General features: G+C 40.4%; 1 protein-coding gene across 6 annotated transcripts in view; it reads right to left on the bottom strand.

The window, feature by feature from the left end:
- The window catches only part of cep112 (centrosomal protein 112), a 177,916-nt gene that overhangs the window by 87,761 nt on the left and 70,002 nt on the right, over positions 1 to 20,153 (bottom strand). For all 6 annotated transcript variants that reach the window (XM_052552539.1, XM_052552544.1, XM_052552541.1 and 3 more), the window contains 4 exons: positions 18,747 to 18,839; positions 18,111 to 18,170; positions 16,850 to 16,929; positions 3,165 to 3,300 (listed from right to left, as the gene is read on the bottom strand). In XM_052552539.1, coding sequence (XP_052408499.1) covers positions 3,165 to 3,300; positions 16,850 to 16,929; positions 18,111 to 18,170; positions 18,747 to 18,839 — 369 coding nt within the window. The remainder of the gene's footprint in view (positions 1 to 3,164; positions 3,301 to 16,849; positions 16,930 to 18,110; positions 18,171 to 18,746; positions 18,840 to 20,153) is intronic.

The following is a 20,153-nucleotide window of genomic DNA, read 5'->3' as shown; positions in this document are numbered from 1 at the left end:
CGGCTTCCAGACGCTCCTCAAGGGAACATCAAACACGGGACACGACTGACATGACAGACTGGGACACAGACACAAACCAACAGGACATGACAAATAACAACAAAGGCAAACATGAGTACACAACGGCAGGGTTGGGGTGACAAATCAAAAAAAACAAACAGGGAAGGGGAGGGGGCGGGACCACAAAGTTCATGGGGGACAGACCAGGGCGGGTGGGAGGGGTAGGAATCCTAGGAGGACAGGACGAAGGCTGACGACGGGGGGTACGGGCAGGTCTGGGTGGTGAGGGGCGGGGAGGGGTCTCGGGACAACTGACAGGGGACATGACAGGACCAGACAAGGGACGCGGGACAACACTTACGGGACGCGGGGAGACGACATCTACTGGACACGGGGGGACCACAGGACACGGGGGGACCACAGGACACGGGGCCACATCAACAGGACACGGGGAGACAACGGCTGGACACGGGGAGACAACGGCTGGACACGGGGAGACAACGGCTGGACACGGGGAGACAACGGCTGGACACGGGGAGACAACGGCTGGACACGGGGAGACAACGGCTGGACACTTGGGACTTCTGGGGACAGGGTCAGGGGACAAGACAGGACTGACGGGGATTTCTAAAATTTGCACAAGACGGGACAAATAATCAGAAAAGGCTTTAGCAGCAAGGATAATAGGCATCTCCTTATGAGATGAGACCGACTGTACAAGAGTCTGTGCTGCAGAGTCGGCCGCGGCTCTCTCCTCCGCTCTCACGACTGCAGACTTGCATACAGCACTCCTTGCCGGCTCGGGCACGCCAGCGCTCACCGCTGCTGGCTCGGGCACGTTCACCGCTGCTGGCTCGGGCACGCCAGCGCTCTCCGCTGCTGGCTCGGGCACGCTCACCGCTGCTGGCTTGGGCACGCTCACCGCTGCTGGCTCGGGCACGCTCACCGCTGCTGGCTCGGGCACGCCAGCGCTCACCGCTGCTGGCTCGGGCACGCCAGCGCTCACCGCTGCTGGCACGGGCACGCCAGTTCTCTCCGCTGCTGGCACGGACACGCCAGCTCTCACCGCTGCTGGCACGGGAGGAGACAGGGTCACAGGACCGGCAGGCCCCTTCTTCCTCCTCTTCCTCCTCGGGCGCGGTGCAGAGACTACAGCTGGGTCAGAGGCGGGTTGGGGGAGTTTGGTCTCGGGCAGGACAGCCTCGGACGCCGAAGACTCTGAAGCCGACTCCCATGAAAACCGTCTCCCTCGCTTGTTGGGGAGACTGAAGGTAGTGGGGGGTGCCTCAGGACTCTGGGGGGGACTTGCCTGATCCCCCAGGGTTGCCACGGCCAGGACACGACCCTCTGGGACCGTGGGCAGCTGGGTAGGTGGGGACCTCTGGGGCTCCTCCTCTCGCCCGCTCGCTCCGGAACGACCTCCCCTGGTCCCCCGGAACACCACAAGGCGAGAGCCCTCAAAACAATCTCGCTGGCTGGCTGATGCCATCCAGCATTGCCTCCTGTCTGCTGAGTTCCTTGGTGGTCGGTTCATTCTGTCAGGTATTGGTAAGGGAGGAACTCAGGTGCAGACAGGGATTCTCAAACAAAGGGTTTATTACAAAAAGGGGAAAACAAAACCCACGAGGGGGAAAACACGGAGCAAGGTAAAGACTAAATAACTAAAACAGGACTGGACTGACAAGATAAACAAGGACTCTAAATACTAACTATAAACACTCACGGTAATACAAGGACTTCAGCGGGTACAGCACAATCTCACACACAATCACAATTGTAGAACACAGTTGAGGTACAATCACAATGACAATGAACCGACGCAAGACAGAGCACACTAGGAGATCTAAATAGGGGTACTAATCAAGACACGACAGGTGTTACAGATAGGACAATCAAGACACGACTAGGTTAACAAGGGGGGCGGGGCAAGGGAACGAGACAACACAAGCACATGGCCCAAAGACAAGGCCATGCGCTTGTACACAAAACATGGGTCTGTCATGATCCTGCCTCAAGACTAGGAAAAATCAAGGACACGAGGGCAGAATCATGACATGGAGAGGCCTTTCTTTGCTCACTGGCATGCCTAGGACTGTTTTTAAAAAAAGTTAATTATTTAATTGTTCTTTACACATTTGATTAAACAATAACACATTTCTGTCAAGCAAAGAGTTTGAAAAAATATATTTTCTTTGTTCAAAAATTGTTCTATATTGTGTGTTTTTCAGTAATAAATGACAAAAATCTAATTTTCGTTTTTGAAATTCTCTAGTTTATTGTAAAATTTTTCACTCATACTTCCTTTATATAAACATATTGCATGCATGCTTATGGTAGCTTAGGGTCTTCTGAATCCATAGATACCAAACACAGGGTGTTGCATCTCCTTTACATATGATTTATAAGCCCAAATATAAAAATGGAGAAAACAGACCAAAAAGGGCTTAGTTCCAAAAATAAAAAAAACGCCTAGGACTGTTTGTAAATAAAGTTAATTATTTAATTGTTCTTTACACATTTGATTGAACATTAACCCATTTCTGTCAAGCAAAGAGTTTGAAAAATATATTTTTGGGTCAAAAACTTTTAACTATTGTTGTGTGAGGTAAGATTTTCAGTAATAAATGACAAAAATCTAATTTTCGTCTTTGAAATTCTCTAGTTTATTGTACAATTATTCACTCATACTTCCTTTATAGACATAAGCAAGCATGCTTATGGTAGCCTAGGGTCTTCTGAATCCATTGATACCAAATACATGGTGGTCCATCCTCATTACATATGGTTTATAAGCCGAAATGTAAAAATAGAGAAAACGGACCAAAAAGGGCTTAGTCCCCTAAGGGTTAATTTACATATTTCATACCTCAATAGCAGAACAAGTGATTTACAATACAAAATGGCAATTGGCCATGGCAATTCATATAAAGTGGGACAGAGACCATTAACTCCAGTAATCAGTTCTTCCGTAGAAGTGCTCTCAATCTAGTAACCTGGAAACTTGTAAACATGACTTCGGAAGCTGCACAGTAGCCAAAAACATGTGATTTGGATTACAGTCAGAATGTATGTCAGAGGGTCAGTGAGCAGGCTGATGCTCATGCTGTGACCGCTATACCGTGAGAACCAGGACACAGGGTAAACTGTAGGTGCCCTTGACTCACCTGTTGCTTCATGTCAGCGTAGGTCTTCTCTGAGCTGAGCTCCACCTGCTTCTTAAAGTTCTCCAGTGCACTCTCAGCCTGCTGGGCCTGAAGCCTCTGACTGTCCCGAAGACGAACCAGCTGCTCCTCTTTATCCCTATAACATAAACCCACACAAATTGGGTCACCATGTGTATACACACATGCTTGCATTATCCTTAGGAGTTCTCCTCACTCAGATTTGTTTCTTGCACTCTAACATAACTGAGAAATGGTAAACATGTCACATAAAAGCAGCATGTTGTGCTTTAAATTTATTTTTTATCAGCTGATTGGGGAAGCATTTTATGTTCACACAGAAAACTTCAGTGCACAAATGTGTGTCGAAGCAAAACAAACAGCATCTCAGACTCATGTCTGACAACAACGCTGAGACACAACCGCCAAAAGAGCTGTCAGATGCAAGCCAGACTGCTACAAAGAGCTTGTCAACCTGCTTTCACTGTCTATATCCCTGCATTTGTACATGTGTGTGTGTGTGGCACATCTCCCCTCCCTCAAACGAGTGTAATTACTGTTGTAATTACTTTTCATTAAAATAACAATTCACCAGGGTCTGTGAAACTACATATTAGTACTTCATCAAACAAGTTAACCAGCATATCCAAAAAGCCACTTTTTAATTAACTAGTAAAGAGGAAATGTGAATTAAAATATGTGAAATGCAGTTATATGAGACACAAGACATTTAATGTGGGGAACTTTTTTTTTTTTAAAACATATTTTGGAAAGCATGATTTACAAACACAACATACGTTAAACCTAAAATTTCAATATATCTTTTTTACACAAAACATGACAAAATACATACATACATTATATATAAATTGCTTTTCTCTAAATGATCTTTATCAGGTTCTCCTTCTTTAGTTTTTGTCTCATTTAGTGTATACATACAAAACAGGCATAACAATAAGAGGAAATTAAAAACAAAACAAAACGAGAAAAAAAAAAAAAAGTTGGGGACCTTTTTTTTTTTTCTCTATGGCCTCTTTTCTGTGTAATTTTGGTCTCTCTCATGTTTGACATCAAAAGATCTAGAAATTGTTTCTCCCGACTGTTGTGTAGTCTGTAATTATTAATCTGTCTTGCAACATGAATGCCTTCAGGGCAGAGCACACACAAAAGAGCCTTCTGCTCATCTCTGATGTGGAGCAACCAGCAAGACAAAAAAACACTGAAAGAAAGAAAGAAACAGAAAAACAGGCGTCTAAACAAGAAAGAAATAAGAAAAAGGCAAAGCCACAAAAATAGCTCTCTCTGAACATTTTGAGATGTTCCAGAAAGAAGAAGGAGCAGCTCATTGTGAGGAAGAGAGGATTAGGTAGTGAGTTAGAGGTTTTAGTTAGTGGTTCATTTAATGGTGAAGAATACCAGCAACAACACATTTTTTTTTTTTAAACATACTCAAAATGAAACCAAAACGGCTCCATTTCACTTTCTTTATATGTGCTCTGTGTTTCATTGTGAAGACTTAATCAGTGAACACTATTCCAAAGAAAAATAAAAAGTCTTGCTTTGCCCATGATTATTTTTTTTTCAGTATAGGGGGAAGTCGTGGCCTAATGGTTAGAGAGTCAGACTCGCAATCGAAGGGTTGTGAGTTCGAGTCTCGGGCCGGCAGGAAATGTGGGTGGGTGGGTGGAGTGCATGTACAGTTCTCTCTCCACCCTCAATACCATGACTTAGGTGCCCTTGAGCAAGGCATCGAACCCCCAACTGCTCCCCGGGCGCCGCAGCATAAATGGCTGCCCACTGCTCTGGGAGTGTGTTCACAGTGTGTGTGTGTGTGTGCACTTCAGATGGGTTAAATGCAGAGCATGAATTCTGAGTATGGTTCACCATACTTGGCTGAATACTTTCACTTTTCACTTTAATATTGCAAATGGATTGCCACAGAGACTGCAAGATGAAAATACTTGCAAGGTTGTGTTGTTTTTGTGTAAAATTCCCATCTGTATTAGTACCGTTTATAGGGGTAGTTCCCCAAAAATGAAATTCTGACATTATTTACTCACCTTCATGTCATTTCAAACTTTTAAGACCTTTATTCATCTTCAGAACAGAAATGAAGATATTTTTGATGAAATCCGAGCGCTTTCTGACCCTAAATGGAGAGCAATGCAACTGAAATGTTCCCAGGCCAAGAAACGTTGGTAAAATAGTCCATGTGACATCAGTGGTTCAACCGTAATTTTACAAAGCTACAAGAATACTTTTTGTGCACTAAGAAAACAAAAATAATGACTTTATTCAACAATTTGGAACAACACGAGAGTGAGTAATTAATGACAGAACAAATTTTTGGGTGAACTAACCCTTTAAGGCTGAGACTGATGCATAAATTGAATCTATAGGCTTAATGGTGTGTAAGGCATTATCATTATCAAACATAGTCATTAGGAATATTCAACTACTGTCCATTTCTTCCACTAACATGTGGCCCAAGATTCTCAGATAAGCTCCAGCCTCACTGAGACCCTACAGCAGTGGATGAGTGGATTGATGTTTCTCAACTTGTTGGTCTTTGGTTGTTGTTTTGCATCTTTTTTTATGTATTTTGCCATGTATGCCACACATTTAAGATGCCGTGTCCATTTATAAAACTGAACTTTAAAAAATGCATCTCCATCTGCTTTATTCATTCTTCATCTAGCTGCTTTGATCTCATGAATACAAAAACCTAAATCCACCTATTTGGTCTGTTATGGGTTAAAAACCCCGTTTGCTATGAGCAGTATACTAAACAGATCTACACTTAACAAAAACGTCAATATGTTCTCTACATTGATTTTTCACAGGTGGTTGGCACATATTTTAAATTATGCATTGTGTTCAGTCTTAGGGTTAGAAGAAAATCAAGAAGGCAAAGGTTCATCTTTTGGTTTTTATGTAGGTGTACTGCAGTGAGAACACAACAAAGGCTGACCAAGGGTGTGGAAGTGGAGAAGAGCAGAGCAGACAGTCCGTCACCATCCGTCACAGAGAGGGGTGAGATGAGAAGGCAGAATGGGGAAGGACAAATAAAGCAACGCGGCAGGGAAAGGGGAATGCCAGCTCCGCAGAGGCCGTCGGCTTTGGCTGGGGTTTGTGCTCGGAGAAGAGTGGAAGACGAGCAGACTCAAATTAAAGATGTGCCGTCAAACCAGAGGAAATCCTTCTCATCCTGCACTCTTTAAGGGGATTTTTTGGGGGAAAAGCAGAAGGAAGGGACTTAAGGAAAGGGTGACAGTGCTTCCGACTAGCCACAAGTCAGACAGGAGGGTCAATTTTCCAAACCTCCTTAACCACAGGACGCCTCCAATGTGGAGAGCAGGATGCTTCGATGGGGAGCTTGTACTGTAAATAAGACTGGAGATGCTGCTAATTCAAATGCTATGGCCACACAAATGCACCCATTCATTTTCATCTAGGCTGCATTCAACCCGTCCGACGCCTGAGTTTCTGGCACCCATGGCCGCAAAGAACCTGGGCTTGTGACCTTCAAAGCACCTGACCTGTGACGGATGCCACAATAAACCCACTTTTCTCTGACTGTACAAAAAAAGAACAAACAATTTCCCCTAAAGGCTGTAGATTTACACTGACACATTAGTGACAACACATGAAAAAATAAGTGTTTCTTTAGAAAATACAGTTCATACAGTTCATATCTATAAATTCTGATAGAAGAGAGAGAAATTGAGTGCTTAATTTTATATTTGAGAAAAATGTGGAATATATCATAAATATTCTATAAGTCTCTGAGCATCTGAGCGAAAGACATCTGGCTAAAAAGCTGTACAAACGCAGCGTCCTTATATTAGACTCACACTTGGCCAACACTCAGTCTCTCTGGACATGGGCAATAAACACACTAGGAGAGACATATGGATTCCAGGTGGATTACACCTCTCCACACCAGTGTGAAGCCAAAGGCCGTCCACTCCATGAGCTCATCATGGCGGAATGATAACACATCCAGCACCAGATCAAAGCTGGGGCCCAAAAAGAGGCAACACATTAAAGCCAGAGAGAAAATGCAAAGCTGAAATTTTCAGCGCCCTCAAAAGAGGAGTGCCTCATTCCTCTTTCCCCAGAGAGCCAGAAACGCACAGAAACAGCCTCGTGCACTTTACGACTGACATGCAAATACGCACCGTTCAAAAATAACAGCAGCCGCTGTGTGAGCATGCAGTCTTAACACCCTGCGCTCATGGTCAAATATACACTTGAGGTTCGAGGATATGGCCAGTTATTGATTGAGATAAGAATTTCTTGTTTGACATTTAATAACCAATGCAATGCAATCTGTGGTAGAATGGAAGTTCAATGTCAAGTATTGCAAGACTTTGTTCTGAATAAAATGCTAGAGCTGCAGAATACAGTATGCATACAGTACAAGGCAGACAATACACATTTATGCATATAATACCAATGTGGTCTACATTTGACAGAATGTGCAGTATAGCCTACTACAGATTACACAGTCTGATTGGCTGACCAATGTTCTAAGGCGTGCAATTATTTTCAGGGAATACACGTGTACATACTGTAGTTCCAGGCAGCCCTTGACCGCATTACATGGCCATATTACTTCACCAAATGATTTCAGTTATTTCAAAGTTCCTTACAGCCTAAAAAGGCAAAATAACCAGTGAAAACCGACAACGACAATCGCCAAACAGATATAGTAAACAATAGGATAAAAATGACAGATCATTTCCATGTTTTTGACACAAAATTATGTTTTATCATAGCACATAAGCTATTCAAAATCTCATTCTCTTTCTTTCTCTCTCACAGATGGACATACATACAGTTGACATTAACAAACGCATGTTATTAGCGCTACTCTAATGATTTTATCAGTAACATAGCTTAACAACTTAAAAACTACATGACTTCAGCAACAACAACAGCACTGTTTGTGAAGAAAATTAACGTAAAGTTTCAATATTACTAGAGTCATAGCCGAGAGATGTACAGACTTACAAAGATAATCTCTCTTTGTCCCTTATAACTTCCTTATTAGCTGGATTAGTCTGCTACCAATGGCTCAAGCCTTCGTTACTATGTTTAAAATGTTTTGGAATTAAGAAAATTTAGAAATAATCCTACTCTCAATAGCGTTTTAAGTAGAAAACTAGACAAATGCCTTGAAATATATCCTCTGATCGATGTCTTGAGGTGTGGTACCCGTAGAATAACCAGAAAAATTAAATTGGTACATTGCATTCTTAGAAAATAATGCACACACGAGTAGAGCTGTAATCGGGCCTTAAAAGTTAGGCCCGACAGGACCCGAGCCCGACAGGTTTCGGCCCGAGCCCGACAAGTACATTTTGATTGACAGCTTTTTTAAAGCCCGAACCCGTTTACAGCCCGACATTATTCAAATGTGCTCACGCACACAGCTCTTTTGCCTTTTGCCAACAATGAGCAATTTATTCATGTTTTAACATAATTTACTCATAACTAACGTAGACTAGACCACTTGGAAGTTGGAATAAAGAAATAAAATAAGTCCTGTGTCACATCGTAACATCTCAGCATTCTAGACATAGGCTCATTTAACCTATAAATAGACCAACGCACCAATAAAAACGAGTCATTTAAAAAAAAAAAATTAATTAAGATAAATTTTAAATTAAGATGGGTATTTGGCAATAACGAAATTAAGATAAAGGCTCCGCCGGATTTGCTTTATTTAATAAAAGAATAATGCCAACATTAGCGTAAACACTCTGTCAACATTATGCATTTAAGACTCAATGAATATTTAGTTATCATTTGAAAAACCTTTACTCACAGAAATTAGGCTAGGTCTACATGTTTATGTGGAGGAAAATGATTGAATCCACTGTAGATGTCTTCAGCGCGCTCCTGCGCTCACTGATGGTGCGTCATTATTCACTCATTATTCTCATTATAAGCATGGTCAAAACTTTTCCACACCTCAGACTTTGCTTTAGTTGCTGGTGCAACCAAAACGTAATCACCAGAGGCAAGCCTCCGTTACACCTGCTCAGCATTCATTTTGGCATCTTTCTCGCGCTAATCTAAACACATCACATGACCGCTCGTTTACCTCGCAAACAGGAGCGCAAGCCCGAGCCCGGCCCGAGCCCGCATAAGATGATAGAAATTAAGCCCGAACCCGACCGAACCCGTCGGGTTCGGGCAAAGATCTTCAGCTCTACACACGAGGTATAACGTTACTACCTTGGGTGTGCATTATTTTCTAAGAATTCACTGGCCCGTCATCAGTTATTCCTTACTTATACTATGTTGGGTAAATGATCCCCAGATGCAATGGGAATGATATTCTATCCATCTCATTTTAAAATAAGAGCCGGCAATTTGTTACTTGAATGTGCAAGACTTCCGGTGACATTTACTTTCAGTTATTTTACCAGTACAAAACAGTCCATTATACTGCTTTATATTGAAACTGGTATTTGTTTTTAACAATTTATTGAAATTTATTGTTATAATCATAAACATACTTGATTGTAGCGCAAACAGTTTAACCTCTTACCAAACCTTGTTATTACTCTAGTTATATATCCATTAGTGGTCTGCATCTCCATAACTGAGGTCGACACGATACGCATTTTGCTGCATAGCCAATGCTATGACACATTAAAGATACATATGAAGCAGCTACTGATGCAGTGTGATCTGATTTTGATTAGATTCAACTCTATGCAATACGATGCAATAGAAAAAAATATGATGCTAATAAGTATAGCATATCTACTAATAATTATATATGAATTAATTGGTTTTTACCAATGCATATAGGTTAAAAACGATGCATCGCAATACAAATGACAACTTGTATCCAATGCACACTTTTTAAAATCTGATGCAAACTGGTGAATCTTACCATCCCTAATACCTATGGTGGCTTACAAATCAGAAATTTTGCACATTCAAAGAAAATAGCTTGCTTACATTTTAGCTTACTTAAAAAATATGTTGTATAGTGAGAGACGCAACTTAAGTAATTACAGACAGGGTCACACATTCTAAATGAAATATATGATGAAGTCATTAGAATGCGGCATACTACTGACTGAAATTCAGTAAGTAGAAAGCTGGAATTCCACTCCAAACACAGTTAGATAGCCTCCAAGTACAGGATCATGAAATCAACATGCAGCTCAGTGTGCCATGCAATTTTCTTCTTTAAGACCGCCTGCATGCTGTCAAAAATATTCCCTTCGACAAGCTTTGATGGTGAGAAAATATCTGCCAACTGTTTGTGAAGTCTGGCTATTTACCTCCTAAACAGTTTTTATTAATTTTTTTATTTTATGTTAAATTTGGAATTGACCCAAATACCCGTGAAATCACTTATTTGATGTAAAATAAAAAAAAGAAGTGTTGCGTTGATTTTTGCGACAGTGTGGACCACCAGGAGAGTGTGCTGCTGAATCAGTGAAGTGTGTGACTCTTGGGTGGTATTACATTCAGGGATGCCTCTTAATTAATGTCATTCCCAGTGCAAAAGACACATTCAATGACACACACTATAAACCTCCTTCTTTAAGCATGAGGCGATTATTCAATGATGCGGTTTGCGTATGATACAAGAAAACAACATCTGCATCTCTTTAAAACTTCCAGAGGAAATTCCAAACACAAGGAATTTGTTCGTAGTTTCAGCTTAGCACTGAAAGGTTATTCCTGCCATCCCGGATGATCATTGTGTCTGTATGGCGCCCCCTGAAGGAAGAGCAGGTGTCTGCAGGAAGCAGGGACTGATGGTATGCATGTAATGCTCTGTGGAAAGTGTGACTGTGTTCGATTTAAATGCTTTCAGATGCATTTTCAGCGCGCTGTTTTCTCCATTCCTATGCAACAGGGTACGCCTCCCACTTCTCTCCTATAGCAACAGCGAATGAATCCCCCGCCAAAAGGCCTTCTCTCAATGTGTTTTTGGACACTTTGGACTCATTAATTTATAGTAATCCTTAAGAACATCAGGCATGTGTTAGACACACATGTATGCAGACCATAACTCATAAACAATGCAACGTTAAAATGAAGGGGAAAAAAATTCTGATAATTGCAAAAAAGTAAAAACAGATGACGGGAATAAAAGTTTGTTCTTGCCACATATGCAGCTGAACGTCATGTGCCTGTAACTTCTGAAATTCAGTGTGTTTGCGTTGTTTGGTGAGTTGCACAAGCATCTATTTGAATCAACTTTGCAGATCAAAGCTGAGATCAGATTTCAATCACCTATCCACAATCAAGAGTTTAAAAATGAAAGCGTCTACACAGCAACACATGTGAGCTGTTTACCGCCAAGAGCAATACTGCAGACTTTCAATCAAGCAGCACTCAAGAACAGACTCACTCATCTTTATACTGAGATGAAGGGTCATGCATGTTTCTTCAACTACGGGCATGTTTGACACCACTTTGCGACTTTTAGAAAAACTCTTCAAACTCTCAATAGTATATTTAATTTGTCTTCTAACAATGAAGAAATATGTCAACATTTCACCATATCTCCCGTGATATAACGTATTATGTTTGATCACATTCAATGGTGGAAATAATATTTTAGACGCTTCTGGAACAAAATGGTTGATGTCTTCGTTCAGCTAAAACTAAATCCATAGCTAGCACTGGATGTATCCTAAACCAAAACCAAAATACATATAAATGAATACATATAAATGAATGAATGAATAAAATATGATATAAAATGATTATATATATGATATGATATATGATATATATACAATTTGCATCTTAATTTTGCAATGAAAATGTATTTAACAGTATGATGGACATACATGACAAGGTTGACATATCTTATTGTTTATGCTTCAAACAATGGCACATTATTATCTAAAAAATAATGGGAGCTCAGCTAATATGCTTCTACAGTACTTGAGTGTCTACTATTTATAACATGATATAAAGTTAAGGGGAAATTAAAACCAAAATGTTTGAGAATTGTGAGAGTTCAAAGGCACTCTATGGTGATACTGACCCATTAAGAAATCTTAACAGTTCCAACAGTTAATGACCATATTCAGTGTACGCATTAATACACACGTGGGCTTAAAGTATCTCTGGACTTCAAAATGTAACTACCTACAAAAAGGGAGGTCTTGGTTGCTTTATTTAACAGAAAGGCAGTATTTTTTTAGTGTAACTGAGCATTCACACCGACAACAATTAAATCAATGGAGGTCACCAAGTTGCACAGCTGGATGAAAGTAACACTGCTATAGCCATCTGAATCAAGCAAAATATTACATGAGCTTCACTACATCACTATGCATTTGCAGTAAAGCCCATCTCTGTTGCTTGTATTGACATATCAGTGATATTTGTATTTCAACCAATATCATATTTATTTTCCTTTGGCACTAATTCTAGGTTGAAACATTTGATTTCTATCAATTGTTTGGCATATCAGATGCAAATGTGCATGCAGTGTGCTCTGAATGTAGAAGTCCATCCAGACATACAAAACAAAATTCATATACTGTACTATGCATAATTTAAAAATAGCAAGAGTTGTATGCCACTGCAAACACACCCTAACTCCCTGACTATCTTTGGCTTGGAGCATCTACTCAGAATGACAAAAATACATATCCAAAAAGAAATTAGTCTCTTCTATGTCTGCAGAAGAGCAAAAAAAAATCACGTTTTGGTAGGAGAGGAGATCTGTGCAAATTCAAATGATGAGTTTATTCTGCACTTCATCTAGGGAATGCAACACTATCGTTTTCAAAACGAAGAACAGAGTTTAAGGCCAGCTGGTTTATTTTCTTGCCTATTCTTATCCTCCGTCTGATCCAGCGGGACTGCAGTGATTAGTCTGTTTGATGTTTGCCCCTGAATCCCCAGGGATGTGCCCCCTTCCTCCCCCACCAGAGCCGGACTGGGCTGCAGCCGAGATTCAAAGAGAGCCGCAGCTGCAGACGTGGGACAACATAGCCGGGGCAAGCACATATCCCTGTGGCACTTCCCTCATGTGATCTTACATTGACAATCATGCCGCATATTAAGACAAACATATTTCAGTGATGGGAACTGAATTGGTCTGTTTAGGTGACCTGGCCGTCTTCTGAAATGTGTGGTTAAACAGAGATAGACACAAAGCAAGCAACCATCTATCCATGCAAATCCAAGTGTGAATGGAAATAATCCTGAGTTCACTGACTTGACTGGTGATTATTAAAAGAATTGGTATGGATAAATAAAAGCAGCAGGAAGGGAACAAGAAAGGGTTTACAGAGGCTTTCAGCTCTAAGAAGCCCTTGCATTATCAAAATAAAACCAAGACCAGTTTGAACATTCAGAGCACAATGGTTCGTCATGTATATGCATTTCCTCTGATGATCAGACAGACACTCAGATCAAAAAAAGCTAACTCTTTTTTTTCAAAGCATAGTAGCTCACTATGGTATTGCCATAGCAACATAAAGTTAAACAATGCACCAGTTCTCATTTGCATTGGGAAGGGGGTGGTCTTTTGAAGGGAAGGGGGCTCAGACAAACAAACAGGGCACCAGCTGCTTGCATCTACTAGCATGCATGTTTAAATTCACATGCATATCAAAAGGGCATGCAAAAATGACAAAATTCTAAATACAAATAAAATGTACACGCAAAAATGATGCAAATCTAGCTAAATATTACATACATTTTCACAGCCTCTCTGTAACACATATGAACATGAAAGTGTGTCCAACATGCCAGCCTGCATATAATGCGGAGAGCAGCCAGCACTTTATGCGGTTTCATCTCGTTTAAATTTCTCCGCTCATCCTCTGATCTCTGCTATCAGGCGGTGCTCTCTTGATGTGTGTGCTGGCTGGCCGTTTGAAGTTCTGCGCTGACTTTAAAGCGGCCAAAAGACCCTGAACGGCAGGTAGGTAGCAGATCGGGGGAACCTGGGTGCTCGTTAGCCCAATGACTGTTTAATTAGCTCGATGAGGACTGCAGTGTAAATGTGCTTGCCTATTGACACAAATGGGCATCTGTGTTGTTCATTGCTCTTGTGGGGCTAATTTATTCATCCTAAGCCATGTGTGTCTGGCGCACTAATGGGTACGTCAGATAACGGCACTCGTTTCATCTCGACACTTTAAAGCAGTGACAGAAAAAAAAAAAAAAAATCACAATTCGGCAGATGAAAGGAAGCGTTGTGCTATACGGAACAAGACATGCAAAACGTCCTGGAACAGTTTTAAATTACATATGTGCCAATGACAGCCAGACCTGATTTCCTTCATTTAATAGTAGTCTCATTTCAGTTTTTTCTTTTTTACAAAAGAGACAAAAATAAACTGCTGTAACATTTGTTATTTTTATGCTAAGGAATAAAATACTGTAGCATGTGTTAGATTAATGCAGCAATTTTAAATATGACATAAAATGGTGAATCGATCATCTATATTTATATAATATACAATTTTCATTGTGCAGTAGTATAGTAACTCGGGGTGTACATGTAAGTGTCTTTCAGTTTGGCATGCATATGTACCAAACAAAAGGGCCACTCCCACTACAATTTTCATTCTGTTGACTTTCACCTGTGCACATGCGAATCCAGGAGACTCCAAACGCAAGCTCGTGCAAAGAATTTTCACTGTAAAAGTCCAACTCTGGGCAGCATTCTTTTTTGGTAACAGGCTATAGGACTCTGATTGATTAATTTATTAAGTGTTTAAATGTAAGTATTTGATATAAAAGACCACACTGACACATTTAAGAATGAAATTAATAAAATTGCCTGTCACACTTTACATTAAGGTCCAATTCTTGCTATTAACAAACCATAAAGTATGGTAATGCAAGAATACATGCTTTAGAAGTACAAATAAACAGCCAATATGTTAATAATAGGCATGCTAATAAGCATCTAGTTAAGAGTGACAGTTGGTCCCTATACTAAAGTGTTGCCAAACTGCCTGTAAATGATCTTATACTGTAATGTGGTTCCTCAAAGAAAATAAACTGACCAATCTCTAAAGCCACATATTCTATATCACCTCTTCTTATTCAGCTTTCCATTCCAAAAACGTGTTAATGAAAACACATTTAAATTTATACTGGAACAAAAACGACAGCATACAAAAAGAAAAAAAAAAGTATGTCATGGAAATGTTTTCCTGTAAAAACTATTAATTCAGGACCAGGTCTTGTGCTCCAGGAGATGATGATGATGTCACATGTCCACCGGCAGAGTTAATGACTGAAATCTAATTAAACGCGTACAGTTACTGCCAAGAGTGAGTGATACACCAGGACAAGGGCCAAACAAACAAACAGCAAATAATGAGCTCATAGGTGGGTCGAGTCCAGCCTGATGTCATTCTTCAACCTAAATGGGAGGTTTTCCACCAGTGTTTAGACACTGTAAATAATCTCACATCTGCGCCTGGTGGGTATGTTGAACGTGGCACACAGCTTGTCAGGGGAGTTTGGCTCATTTTCCTTGAGTGACAGTGAAAAAGCGAGGCCAGACAAACTCGAACAGCGTCTAACCTGAAGTGTGCGATTCCACCCGGCACACAAACCCTGAAAGCTTCCTCAGAACGCCATCCTAACCACTTCCACATCTCCCGCTGCATTCCTGCGGTTGGGAACGGGCTCCGGGAGCACAGGCAGTAACCCTACGCTAGCTCCACATCTAAGGACTCTGTTGTGGGCCAGGAGATGGCCTTCCCAAAACAGGACTTAGAGCAGAGCCTCTTCTACAGCCCCATAATCCAGTCCAGACCACAGCATTGTTCACATTTTACTGGTCTCCGCTAGCACACAACAATACTACAGCACTGCTGGACATCACAACTCAAGAGCAGTCAGGGAGGCAAGACTGACCAAATATTGCCCTTGTACACTCAAATGAGAAGCAGCATTTGTGTATCCAAATAACAGTAAAATAATGTTATGCAAGGTTTATTATACTTAACTAAAACTGAGGGTGTTTTCAGATCTGTAGATCGTTTCCTTTGTTCTGAATCAGAGACTTACACGTAAATTGTTACATTCTAGGTTCAGTTCACTTTCACAAGGCAGCATTGCAAAGCATACCAAACTGGGTTTATGCAGGTCACATGTGAGTAAAGCTGTGCTCTTATTGGTCAGAGTTCGCCTGTTTATTTCCTCTGCATCATTCAAGATGGACTGTCAAGTTCGTTTCGCGGCTTGTTGTGGCTTTATAGCTGTCCTGGCACATGCAAACACTAACGAATGTAGCCGTCATTTCCGCTCTTATATAACTATCTATATGATTATATATAAAATGTAGTTACAGCCAGCGGGAATCAAGGCTTCGCCCAGACAGAATTCTTGTAATGAAGAGCAATTATTTACAAAATGTTTAAATATGAAGAGGTGCTCTTCGGTTTTCAAGTCCAATAACTAATATACTCACTCATAGAATCAGGCACTGTCTGCTGTTTTTTACATAACACATTTCCAATTATGAATTATGACAGCGCTTGGTTTGCTGGTCCGTTAGGTCGGATTGCTTTCTCACCACAAGCGAAACGAGTCAGACTGCAAACGGGCCGAGACGTTTGGTCTGCTTTTGGTGCGCAGCCGAGTGCAATCTCTCCATTCACAGTTGCCCAAATGAAAACAGCACCAAACAACGAACTCTGTTTGTATGTATGTACCTGAGTGAGTTCTCCATCTTGCTCATCTTCCTCTTGCTGTTGGCTCTCTCCTTTTCCAGCTCGGCCTGAAGTGTCTGCAGCTGTGACAGGACAGCAGAAGTGTCAATCACTCAACACGCTTCATCAGCTCCCACCCTTCGGCATAACTAAACAGAGCTGATCTAATTTTCAAAAGGTCAGAGGTCAGCCTTGAGCAGCCGCTGGCAGACGGCTGGCCTGCAGGTGTATAAGGCCTCTGCTTTGCAGATGTGCCCTTGACAGAGGTCCGCCTCACCGTCCAGCTTTATGACCAGACCGGCCCTTTGAAGGTGGGGTGGCAGGCAGCAACCAGGTGTCTGAGACTGATCTTAAAACTTATCTTCACCTGATTGTGTCGGCCCAATTATTAAAGCAGCCTTTTTATGACAGTTCTGAAGCTTTGAAGACTTTCGAAAGGGAGCCGCTTGGCAGCAGCTCCTTTTAGTCTCATAATTAGTGGGGCTATCAGGTCGGATTATGACTGTCCAGTTATGCTCCCCTTTCATTTGGGAAAACACTTGGTACCCTCATGAGGCTGTCCAATCACAAGTGGTCAGTGCTAAATAGAGGTGTAAATTACATACAGAGGTAGACAAAAATGCATGTGACCACATCACATTTTTAGTGGAAACACTAAGCACTCTGAAGGTGTTCTGGAAATGAACGTGTGAAGCTCCGCTTACTCGCCATCTACAACTGATCAAAGGATCCACGTTTGAAACGTATGCTAATAATATAAATGGTATTGCATTTCACTTGACCATTTGTGATCGGATCACTGAAAATCTTAATACCAGGTGGAAACAGGGCCTACATTTTACAGCCACATCATCAAAGTGAACTAGGGCAATTGAGAGCCGAGCAAATGCTTTCATGTCTACCTAAAAACCTAAACCTGCTTTGGTTTATAACACTTCTGAGACGGGTGGTGATTGTGAAGAAGGTCCAGTCTCTTAAAATGTTGCTTAAATTCATTACTATTGCCTCAATATAATCACTAGCACTGTCATAGTTTTATGTTTGGTATTATTAAGCATAAAAATGCAATGTAAAAATCTGTAATGTACATTCATAAACCACAATCACTGAGAGTGGGCACAGAATGGGTGTGTGTGCTTGTCTGTATGTTTCTTTATAATCAGTGACCACTTGCTTATATTTGATATTTTGTAGCAAAATCACATTTTGTATACAATTATTTAAAACATACATTTAATATTGTTTTTGTGAATAGATGAATTACCTTTTTGTCAGTGATATTTTGTAGGTCAGTTATCTCTTGCTGCAACTTATTCTCTTGGTCCTGAATAAAAAATCAAAACAAGGTTTTCATGCAATCCATTTTACTTCTGTAATATGGCATATTTCTGATTGAAACAAACAAGATGTACAAAATATTTTATTAATGGGGAATTCATTTAAAAAAAAACTGTGGCTAGTGGTTGGATGGGAGGGGCTGAAAATCAGAGGGTCTAATGATAAGGAAAGCAATGCAAACATGTATTGTTTTCTCTGTTATAATATGCAATAGTAAATTGTTCAAAAAAATATTAACTTCATGTTGACTGTATGGCCCGTTCACTCTGAAAGACTTGCTTGAGTTTCATGACAAAGCAAACAGTTATTCATTTTCATAAAGAATTGGAACGAAAATCTGAAATGAACTTTTAACATTTTGCAAATGATCAGTGATGTGATGAAAGGACTATCAATGGACCAGAAGTCAGTGGACTGGCATTCTGCTAAATACGGCAGCCAGATGTTTGTTCCTGCATTTCAAGTTTCAGAACAGCTGTGTGAACACTTTCTACAAAAAAGGATAAAGTGACTGATGGCTCACTTTGAGTACGGAAGGGTGTGAAAAGTGTGAACAACTGACCCTGAGCTGTTTTTGTCTCCTGTTTTCAGCTTCCTGGATTTGCAGTTTGAGGTGAATCACAGTCTGCTCCAAATCTTCAATCACCTCCGATGCCTGACAAAAAAAGAACTAACTACATTCACAACATGCTATAAAACGGTAGGATTACAGACACTCACTGATATCAAACACACTGGCATTAGCTCAGTTCCAAAACCTAGTAAACAGCCTACCTACACAGTATTTCCATAAACCTCCACTTGATGCAAAGCCCCTTCAGTAGAGAGCCGCAGAACCCTATTAAGTACATTTTTGAAAGGTTTTTGAAAGTATATTTCCAGATCCATATAATGTAGTTAAGTACAGTAAATATAGTGTATTAGTAGTATACATTTTAAAATTATTTTTGGGACTGAACTGTAATGGTAGTAGACTTTAGTGCTGTCACTTTTTATTCAATTTTCGAATATGCATTTGAATATGACATGAAATATCCGTAATCAAACTATAAATAAAAAATCAGTTTTTTAAAATACCATGTGTAGCGCATTTTTTACAGTCTATGATTAGACCGTTTGTATTTTATTTTATTTTTTTTGCCATCTTATCCAGTAAAGGGCACTCTAGATGTATTGTAGCGTGACCAAATCAAGCAAATAATAGCTAGTGGCCAGGCACGTCTGTGCGCTCTGAATGTGTGTTCTCCTCCGCGGGAAACATTGTAAATAAAAAGAGAGCCGGGGCACGTAGATATTCGAATACATTGAATGATATTCGATATCCGTTCGATTTAGATTTTTCTCAAAAGTGACAGCCCTAGTAGACTTTGACTACAAAACTGTTGTTTATTGTGAAAAAACTGAACTGCTAGATATACTGATAGTTTGCTAGCTATACACTTCGAGCTTTTTTTAAATACAAGTGTCTGGCAAATTAACTCCAACTTTTCAGTATACTTGTTAGTATAAGTCAAGTACATGTAAATATACATTTGTTAAGTAAAGTATGCTATCTTATAATAATACTACTACCACTACTACTACTAATAAATTACACTAATAGCACAGTTGAATAAACTTTTTTGGCACAGCATTCACAGAATACATTATGACAAGCTCAGTTAACTAGGGTTGGGTTTCGATTGGGTTTTATTTGATACTGGTGCCATTTCGATACTTTTAAAATGATACCGTTGCCTAAACCGATACTTCTATTTAAAAAAAAAAAAAAAAAAATAAAGCCTAAAAAGGATAACATTAAAAATATTTAAAATAAATCCATAGCATTCACACACTCATTGGATGCTCTCATTTCCCAAGCTTCCCTTACTGTAAGCCTAATAAATGTAGCCTATTTCATGATCTGGGTCATTGTTTAATAGAAAACCACACATAATGTTTCTACTGTACCTCTGTCAATCACTCTGAT

Source organism: Carassius gibelio, chromosome B3 (genome assembly GCF_023724105.1).
Source record: "Carassius gibelio isolate Cgi1373 ecotype wild population from Czech Republic chromosome B3, carGib1.2-hapl.c, whole genome shotgun sequence".
Taxonomy (NCBI): Eukaryota; Metazoa; Chordata; class Actinopteri; order Cypriniformes; family Cyprinidae; genus Carassius; species Carassius gibelio.
Note: the sequence above shows the minus strand (reverse complement) of the source record. Positions and strands in the feature narration are given on the sequence as shown.